At 64.6% G+C, this 9,619-nt stretch overlaps 1 protein-coding gene across 1 annotated transcript; it reads left to right on the top strand.

Annotated features, from left to right (window-relative positions):
• Positions 1–2,389: 2,389 nt before the first annotated feature.
• On the top strand, positions 2,390–5,656 carry LOC131275820 (ral guanine nucleotide dissociation stimulator-like). Its single transcript, XM_058287357.1, has 5 exons — positions 2,390–2,449; positions 2,627–2,815; positions 3,010–3,225; positions 4,535–4,649; positions 5,142–5,656. The coding sequence occupies exons 1-5, from the start codon at positions 2,390–2,392 to the stop codon at positions 5,315–5,317; spliced, it is 756 nt and encodes a 251-aa protein (XP_058143340.1). The 3' UTR covers positions 5,318–5,656.
• Positions 5,657–9,619: the final 3,963 nt, after the last annotated feature.

Genomic DNA, 9,619 nt, shown 5'->3' with positions numbered 1-9,619 from the left:
GAAGAGGGCTCTGCCTGGTTTGTGGGCAGGTGGGGGGTAGCTGCCGGGCCATAGGCCGGGGTTAGTGCTTGGATGCGGTCGGGGTGGCTGGGATGTTCCAGGAGGAGATGATGAACCGGCAGGATGACAAGTCTCCATCCACGTGGAGGGAGACACCCGTCCTCGGCGCCCCGAGCGCATCCTTCCTTGGGTCTCCGGCAGAATGGAAGCACGAGCATCCAGCGGCGCTGGGCTCACGGTCAGGTGGCGGGGTTGACGGGAGAAAAGGAACGTGGCTGAGCATTCCCGGTACTCCAAGTTGCAGAGCGGGATGGCCAGAGCGTCTGTGCCACTGGCGTGCACCCCCAAGGCCTCTGGACTCCTGAGAAGGGGTCAGGTCTTTGTGGTCACGTCCCAGATGTCCACACAGGCTCAGGGAGGCCAGGCCGCTTGCACCAGGCCCCCAGGCACCTCCGGCACGTGGTGGCAGCAGATTTCCACCTGCCCACTTGGTCCAGGGGTCCATGGCCCCGGGGACACTGACCCTGAGCTGCTCAATCCTGACAGGACGGGAACCCTGAGTTTGCAACGCTGGATGCGAACCCCAACAGAGCCCAGAAGCAGCAACAGCAGCAGCAGGAGGGGTTGGGGGTGGCTCCTGCCAAGGGGCCAGGGTGGGTGGCCTCCAAGTCAGGGTTGGGCCCTCCTCCCAGCCATCCCTCCTGGGCCTCTGAGCCCCGGCAGCCTCCCTTCCATGTCTGTTCCCTTGGAAGCTTGAGGGCCGGGAGCCGAGGGAATCCTCAGGGCCTAGTGGCAGCAAGTCAGAGCAAGAGCCTGGAAGAGCCGAGGCTGGGGGACTGGGTGGGGCGGGGTGTGGGCTTGGGATGGAAGAAACGCCGGTGCTGGGAGGTGACTGCAGGGGAGTTTGGGGTCCTTGGAGTCCGGGGGGGGGAACTTCGGGGTGACAGCTGGGTGCCCGAGCGTGTGCTGGGGTGATGCCGGGTGGTCCTAGGAGTCTGAGCCTGTGGGGTTGTCAGGGCAGGGTGTCGGGGGCCCCCCGAGCACCTGCACTCATCCCCACCCACTCCATGCCACAGGGTGCCATCCAGGGCACTGTCCCATGGCTGGGGACATTCCTCACTCGATTTTCGCTGGTGGACTCTGTCATGCAGGAGTTTCTGGATGTGAGTGAGCTGGGGGACCGAGGCCACATGGGAAAGGGTCCCTGAGGCTTGGGAGGAGAGGCCGGCCCGAGCCCTGAGCACTGAGCACTGGGCACACTGCATCTCCCGAGAGCCTCTCGGGCACCCTGAAACTGGGTGCCGTGGACTTGTGGCAGCAGAGTGAGCGCAGGCTGGTCCCGGGTCATCTCTCCACTGTGGTCAGAGGCTGGGCCGGGCAGGCCCTGGGGCTCCCCTGGCGAGCCCCACTCCTGCGCCCACAAGCCTGCCTGGGTCCTTGCCTGGTCTGGGCTGCCCTGTGCCCGTGGAACCCGCAGTTGTGCTGCGTGACAAGGACTCAGGGGTGATGGGCACGGCAATGACTGGGGGCCCCCTGGTGATGGATGTGACCTCTCTGCCTTCCAGGGGACCACGGTGAATTTGAAGAAGAGGAGGAAGGTGAGCAGGCGTGGCCACCAGTGCGGGGGTGGGGCTGGGGTGGGGCCTGGACAAGAGAGAGCCTCCTGGCAGGCCCCCCCCCCCAGGCTGCAGGCAGCTTCCTGGGAGACTGCTGGGGAGTTGGAGGAGAAAACACAGGGCCGACCCCTCCTCGGGAGGATGGGGGTTCGCCTGGTGGAAGGCCGACTTCCTGGAGGAGGCCCTGTGTGAGCTCAGCCCTGAGGGCAGGTAGAGCCCGGAAGGCAGGGCAGGGCTGGGGAACCCCGGGCCCCGGCCCACCGGGCCAGCCCACCCGGGCCTCAGCAGTGCGTCCTCCTCCGTCTGACCCCAGGAAGACCAGCTGGTGGCCGAGCTGCAGAAGCTGCAGGCGCGCTGCTGCTACGACTGCCTTGTGCCCGACGGGCACTTCAGGGCCTGGTTTGAGGCCGTGGAGCAGCTTGGCCAGAAGGACAGGTGAGGCCAGGGGGGCATCAGGCCCCGGTGGGGGGGAGCACCCTGGTGGCTCCTGGGCCCGCGTAGGCCCTGCTGCCCGAGGAGGCTGGGGCATGCGGACGCCAACTGCTGTGCGGACCCCGGGAGCCTGACGGCCGCCCCCTGTCCTGTAGCCTACTCCTGTCTCGTGAGTGGGAGCCGCCCCCCGAGGCGGCCAGTGAGAGCTTCCAGGCCCAACAGCCCCCGGAAGGCAGCGAGCCTTGCAGCGGAGAGTGAGTTCCCCCTGCAGGGCAGGCGAGGGTGGGCTCAGGGGAGCTCCAGGCTGAGCGTGGGCTGGGGGTCCTGCCTGCCACTGAGCGATGGGATCCCAGCTCCACAACCGACCAGCCCTGGGGCTGGGAGAGTCGCCCCCTCCCTGGGCCTGTTTCCTCCTCTGGGCAACGGGGTGGTGCAGCGTGAGCTCTGGGGCAGTCGGGGGCCACGGGCTCCTCTTGATGGACCTAGGCCTTAGCCGTGTGCAGATTTAGCAGGGCAGAGGAGGGCAGGCATGCCAGGGGAGGCCCCCAAGGTAAGCCGAGCCTCCATCCAGCCGCCAGGGCCCCGACACTGAGTCCAGTGGCAGCAGCAGCACCGCCCGCTCCAGCGTCCAGCTCCAGGGTGGCCCTGACCTCAGCGGCGGGGGTGCCGCGGATTCTCCTCACCCGCACGTGGCCGGCTCCTCCGGCTCTGCAGTGGAAATCCACCTGGACCACGTCCCAGAGGCCCAGGACAGCCAGGAAGCTAAGGTGACTGCCCAGCCCTGTTCCCTGGGGCCCTCGCCCTCCCGCCGCCCCTCCTGTGCCTGCTGGGCCCTCCCCGTGTCCACCAGGGGTGGAGCCTCGTTGACTCGTCCAGACCTTCTAGAGCCTCCTGGAGCTTCTGTAGCAGCCCGGGCTGCCCCGAGGCTCCCGGCCTTCTGCTGACCTCCTGTCCCCCACAGCCGGGGCCGCCGACCTGCGCATCGTCTCCGAATGGCTCCACCGTCATGTCAGCATCGGGAGGAACGTCCTCTACCTCCTCCATCCAAGCCAGGGCCACCCGGACCAGCCGAAAGCGCCGTGACTCACGGATGCGCTACAAGCGGCGCGTGGGCGACCGCTGCTTCGTCCGTGTCGCCCTGGCCGAGGACAGCGGCCACAAGGTCCAGAGCATCCTGGTGAGTCGGGGGAGCAGCTGCCTCCCGGGTCACAGTGGCTCAGGCTGTAGGCACCTGAGTGGTACCGTGGTCCCTGCCTGCCGCCCTGGAGCAGACTTGCCAGTGGCTGCGGAAGGACAGACGTCCACGTCCAGGGGCAGGAAGAGTGTGTGTGCGATGGCGGTCAGGGCTCAGGACGGTGGACACAGGCAGGCCCGGGGAGGCGTGTGCTTGGCGGGCCGAGGAGCAGCTGCGAGGCCAGGGCTGAAGGAGCAGGGGCCGGGGAAGGGCTGGGGTCAGAGAGGCGTTGGGAGCCAGGTCCCATCAGGCCCTGGAGCTGCCGGACGGAGCGTGACTTTCTCAGGAGCCCCTGAAGGGTCAGAGCAGAGCAGGGACAGCAGGAGAGCTGTGGCCCCAGAGTGCACGGTGAGGCGGTGGGTGGAGACACCGGCTAGTGAGGTGCTGCTGCCGTGACCCAGAGGGGAGGACAGGGTCTGCCCCAGGTCGGTGGCCATGAAGGTGTGAGCAGGGCCAGATCCCGGATGCACGTGCAGATGGAGCCACCCCTGCTCCTCGGCCCAGAGGCTGCAGCGCTGCGGTGGTTTCCAGCCAAACGGGCTGTGCTTCTCTTGTGGCCAGGAGCTGGCGTGCTTGTTCTAAGCTGTCTCCGAGTGGCCCTTGGCCTGAGCCCTGCCTGCACCCGGGCCCTCGTGCTCAAGGCAGCTGCGCTCTAGACCTTGCTGAGCACAGCTGCCTCCTGGAGCCCAGGGTGTCCTGTGGGGCCGTAGGGTGTCTTCCAGCCTCCTCTCGGACAAACATCTGAGCTTGGACTGGACGTGTGTGTTCTGCCTGGGGTTCAGTGCTCCATGGAGGCCTCCTGGAGGGCAGGGGCAGGGCAGGGTCCCTCCCCGAGGGCGAACCCTCTCCTGTGATGGGGAGGGAGGAGGGACAGAGAGAGGCCCCGAGGTCACTCCACAGTCCCCACCCTCTGCTGCGAGGCCACCCTTTGTCCCAGGGCTCTGGGAGTCCCTAGCAGTTGTGCAGGCCGAGGAGCCAGGGGTCGGGGCTCAGCCTGCAGGGCAGGGGATTTGGACCCTCCCTTGGAAACACCCTCAAGACAGAGGTGCAGGTTCTTGTAGGAGATGGGGTGAAGAATGACGGGAAAAGAGCCCTCAGTGTGTGGAGTGTCCCCGGGGGAGCAAGAGAAGACAGAGAGTCCCCTCTAGACTCAGTCCCAAGCAGGGGGGCCTCCTCGGGGTGTCTGGCAGCTGCACCGTGGGGAGCTGGCTCCAGGACCCATGCCCTGAGGCCTGTCGTTGACCCACCGCAGGTGACTGACCAAGACAGGGCTGCAGCCGTGATCCGCAAGGCCCTGGAAGAGCACGAGCTGGCTGGGGAGCAGCCCGCAGACTACCAGCTGGTGCAGGTCATCTCAGGAGATGGCAGTGAGTCGGGGGCGAGTGGAGAGGGTGGGGGCGCAGGGGTGGGCGGGGGCAGCACGGCCCGGGGCCGAAGGTGTGAGGCCCCACTCAGGAGGCCTGGTGCGGGGCTGCCCTGGGCGGGCTCGGCAGTCTGGCCCGGGGAGCGCTGGGCTCAGGGGCGTGCGCTGGGCTGGAGAAGGCCAGTTTCAGCGCCTCCATCCCGAGCAGGGAAGGCGGCAGGGCTGCTTGTGGGAGGAGGCGACCTCGTGGCAGCTCCACTCTGAGTCTGGCAGGTGGGAGTCAGAGTCGCTTTTGGAACAAGGGTCCCCTGCTTTCAGCTGTGTCTCTGCAGTCTTCCCTGGTCATTCAGGGTGTCGGTCAGGCGGCTCCTCTGTGGTCCAGGAGTTAGACTGGGGAACTTGGGTGCCCGGCCGAGGCCAGCTCTCGTGGGGACACAGAGGGTGGGGTTTGTCCGTGCCCCCGAGCACGGCTGACCCCCCTCTGCCCACCCCCCAGCACTGCAGATCCCGGACGACGCCAACGTGTTTTACGCTATGGCGCCCTCGCCCAAGTATCGGTTTCTTCTCCTGAGGAAGACCACGCCCCTGGATGCCGAGGTCAAGGAGAGAGCTCTCTCAGCCCTTCGGGGGAGTCGGCAGAAGGGACCCAGGTTCCGAAAGGGGAAACTGTAACTGGCCCCAGCTGCCCCCCCCCCCCAAGCTCATGGCCCCCTTCCCTTCCGGGTCCACCTGGCCAAGTCGTTCTGCTGACCCCAACCACCGTGGGCCGGGCCAGGCGGGCGCATCCCTCCCCAGCAGCCAGTCTGGGCCACCCCCAGACTCCACTCACACCCCTGGGCCTGTCCTGCCGCTCCAAACATGGCTAGTCGGAGGGAGGATCTGCAAGAGATCGTCAAAGAACTTTATTGAGAATCAACAGCAACAAAGACTGTCGATCTAAAGGGGAGGGGCAATACCTACCTTTGTCCTTAGGAGTTGTTCCATGTTAAGGTTTTATTATTAAATACTTGTTTCCACCATACCCTGGGAGTTGAGTTTGGTTCTTGCATTTCCTGTGTTAATTGAAATGAGATACAGGCTCTCGCAGTGCTCAATCCAAGGAGAAATCCTGCAGAGTCATCCGTTGATTTTAGAAGGGAGAAGCGACAAGAGCCAGCTGCCCCTCCCCGGGTTCCTGAAGCCAACATGGGCATCCACAGCAGAGAGCATTTCGGTGCGTTTCGGGGTTCCACCCGGGGGAGCCGAGAGCACCCAGGAGGACTGTCAGGCTTTAGACCATTCACAAAGACTGTTTCCTGAGCCCGGGCAGGCAGCGGCCGCCTTTCCACCACTTTGGAGGAAGAAGGAAGCTCTCCCACTTCTTGCCTGAGGCTTTGCTTGCACACCAAATAGGAACTTGTTGTTTTCAAGGGCAAACGATAGGGTGACAGCAGCAGTAGGTAGGGCAAGAATGAGAACACAGCTGAGAATGTGGAATGGAAAGGGACACAGGAGCAAACGAGGAGGATGCTAGGCTCCAGTTCAAGGGCAGGCAGACCCGGCCTCCTCAGTGCCCCTCAGGCCTCCCGGTCCACTCTTGACCTTGGAGTTCCTGCTTTGCGATCCTCATCCCTGGCACCAGAATTCCTTTTCCTCAGGCGGGGACTGGGGTTGGAGCTGCAGTGCCCCGGGCCCCAGCTGGGCCTCCTTTGTGTCCACACCACCGCTCCCTGTGAGCGAGTGCTTCCCACTGCCGGGCCATTCCCTGTGCGTGTCCTTCCCCCGGAAAATCCCCGCAGGCCCCGCCTCTGCGCAGGCTCCCCGTGGGCTCTCCTTGCTGGCTGGGGCCTGCGGCAGCACATGGGAGCTCTCGATGCCAAGACAAGAGTGCTCCTTCCTGGCGGCCAGAGACCCCGTGCGCCCTTTTCTGCGGGTCGAGGGGAAGTTGGGCCGTGCGCCCTGAGGTCCACACTCCCCGCCGTGTGGCCGCTGCCTGGCCTCAGGAGGAGTTTGGCTCTGAGCGCTTCAGCTGGCGGGACCCTGGGAGGGCTGCGTCCATCGGTCCACAACTCGGGCTTTGCTGATGTCACGGGGGTGTACACAGGTCCTGTCGGGGGGGGGGGTGCAAGTCACCGCCTGCTGGGACCGACAAGCACAGTCTTGCCCCGATTCCCCTCATGGCACGTTCGGTCGCTGAGCGGCTCCCTGTCCAGGGAGTGGCAGGCCCTGTCCTGAGCTCCCCGTGGGCTCTAGCCTGGCTTCCCCATGACCAGGAGCTAAAGGTGGAAGCCCTGGCTCAGCACAGAGCCCAGGAGCCTGCACCAGCCTCCTGCCTGCCCCAGGTGAGGGCCGAGAGGCCCCTTCCGTCTGGGTGATCAGGGAAGTCCAACACTCTCATCGCCACGTTCATGAGGAAATATTGGTCTCGAATGCACTTTCTCTGCCAATAAGAGAGTCTCTAGCTCCAGCGGGCACCGTGAGCTGCTGGTGCTGGATGCTCACCTCTAAGAGGGAAAGAGTCGCTGATTGCCAGAGGGTTGCTGTGATACCAGTCATGAAGAGGAGGGAGAGGAGCTCAAGCTGTTGGACAGGAGTGAGATCGAGGTGGAGGTGGAGAGGCTTGACTCCGGGGACTGAAGGCTGGGGCTGCCGCCAGCAGCAGAAGCTTGTGCCCAGGTTGAATGAAGAGCTCAGGACAAACCCTGCCCCCTGCTGTCAGCACAGTAGCCGGAAAAGCCCTGGCAGGGCCCTCTCTGAGAGCTGGGATCTCAAAGCTGGGAGCAACTGGGTCTGGCCCTGACTGTGACGTGATGCGTGATGCCCTCCTCCCAGCCCTGGGTGGAGGGGGCATTCCTTGAAGGAAGGATGCCCTGGTTCTGTGCATCCACAAACCAGGCCGCTGCCCAGCAGGCAGAGCCAGTTGTCACCATCGCTCTCTGGCTGAGACAGGAAGAGCCCAAGTTGAAGACGCTGCAGCTATGAAAGGGGCTGCTCTTGGTTTGCATCTCCTTACACATGGGGCAGGGACACCCCGAGTGGCCTGCTCCGTGACCACTGATGGTCAAAGACTGGCCTTTGAATAACGTCTCTTTGGGGCTGCTTTGGCAAAGACCAGCGCTCAGCTGTAATTGTCCTTCTTTAGTCCATTTTGCCAAAAGAGTCTTGAGGTCTCAGTGGGGGACTTGGAGCCCGGGGAGAGTGTCCTGTTGCCTTGGGGTCAAGGGATCTTGTGGCACCGTCATTTGACTGTCCACTCATTCATTCTGGGCTCCTCACTGGAAATGCTGGCGTGGTTGTGAGCAGCCTGATGCACGCGCCTCCTGTCGAGTGGGAGAGAGCACCGATTGGCCCAAAGCCGTGATCCCAAGGAAACTGCAGCCCAGGAGTTCATCCTTCTCTTTTCAAATAGAGAAGTGCCTGAAGGTCCCTTGGGACCTGGAGCAGGAAGGGGAGGAACAGAAGCTCCTGCTTCTAGGAGAAGCCCCCGCCCAGGAATCTTCCCAGACTGCGCTCCACCGGGGAAGTGGTCCGAGGCTGCCCTTGGCTCCTGGCCCTGGGACAAGCCCTGGAGGTTTCTGCCTGGGTAGGAAACCCTGTGTGGGGGGGTGGAGCCCTGGCTTGGAGCCACAACCCCTCCTTACACTCGGGACTGCCTGGCGCTGTGCCCCGGGCCATTCGCTCCCTGTCTCGTGGTGTCAGTTTCCCAGTTTTATATGGAAGAGCTAGACATAAAGTGTGGGAGCGTGCGCTCAGAGAGCATGGGCCAGCTCGCCTCCCGTGCATGGGGTGTGAGTGCATGGCTGGCACACCTACCGCCCACACCCCGGGAGAGGACAGGACAGGGCTCTCATCTGGGAAACTGCCCTCAGCCTCGGGCTTGGCCACTCCTCTCCTGCCCGTGGCTCTCCAGGCGGCTCCCGACTGCTGGCCTGCTCCTGGGCTCCAGGCAGGGACGTCCTCCCCCAGCCGCCCCGGGGTGGGGGCTCCTTGCACCAGCCGCTGCCTGGCAGCCTCCCCGGCCGATGCGGCTCCTGTCGGCAGGGCAGCGCCATTCTGCTGAATGTTCCCTCCTTGCTGCCTGGTTCCACTTCTGTTCTGGTGCTCGGGTAGGAGTGGGCGGGGAGAGTCTCTGGCAAGACCAAGCTCCACCCAGGGACCCACAGGTGTGATCGGCGGGCTCCAGAGCTCTGCTCCCGCCCCAGGATCGGGGAGCGCATGCGCCTGCAGGCCCTGGACCCCTGCAGGACCTGCCCACCCGCTCAGGACAGGCATTTTGCTGGATGGCAGGAAAAGCAGGGGAGGAAAGAGAGGAAGAGAGGAAAGAGGGGGAACAGAGGGGACAGGGAAGGGGGGAGAGAGGGTGAGCGAAGAGGGAGAGAGGAGAAGCAATGGAGGGAGGGAGTCCCAGGGAAAAAGAGGAGAGCGAGAGGGAGGGTGGAGGGCAAGGGGGGTTCCTTCCCTCAGAAAGTTCCTGCCCGCTCTGCACAGCCCGAGGAGTGACCGACAAATCCTCCCGCCGCTCGCCTTTCCCAAGCGCCTGCCTAACGCAGCCCTTCGCTGCCCAGGAGCTCCCTTTGCCCTGAAGTTCAGGGGCGCAGAAGTTGGGCGGCCCAGGTCAGTGTTGCGAGGCCCGGTCTGCGCCCCCTGCCCTCCCCCCATCCCCCCACCCTCCCTGCCAACAACCCCAGCTCGGGCAGAGTAACTGCGGGTGGCCGGGGCTCGGGCGTGCACAGAAAGGCCAGAAGACCTCTGGGTGGCGGGGGCTTGTGCAGTGGGGTCTCCCACTGGGGAGAATGGGGTGGGTGGGAGACAGAGCCGCAAAACGTCCATTTGACTCACGCATGCGGGCCCAAAGGGCCCAGGTGTGGACTCGAGCATCTTCACGCGAAGCTCCACATCACGGAGCTGACGTGGCGGGACTGGACGAAGAGCGTGAGTGTCGCCCGGCTTTAGACTCTGTCCTCCCACCAGGACACTAAGAGGCAGTCGTCTTGG

This window comes from Dasypus novemcinctus, chromosome 24 (assembly GCF_030445035.2).
Source record: "Dasypus novemcinctus isolate mDasNov1 chromosome 24, mDasNov1.1.hap2, whole genome shotgun sequence".
Taxonomy (NCBI): Eukaryota; Metazoa; Chordata; class Mammalia; order Cingulata; family Dasypodidae; genus Dasypus; species Dasypus novemcinctus.
The sequence above is the reverse complement of the archived record's forward strand: the minus strand, read 5'-3'. Positions and strand labels throughout refer to the sequence as shown.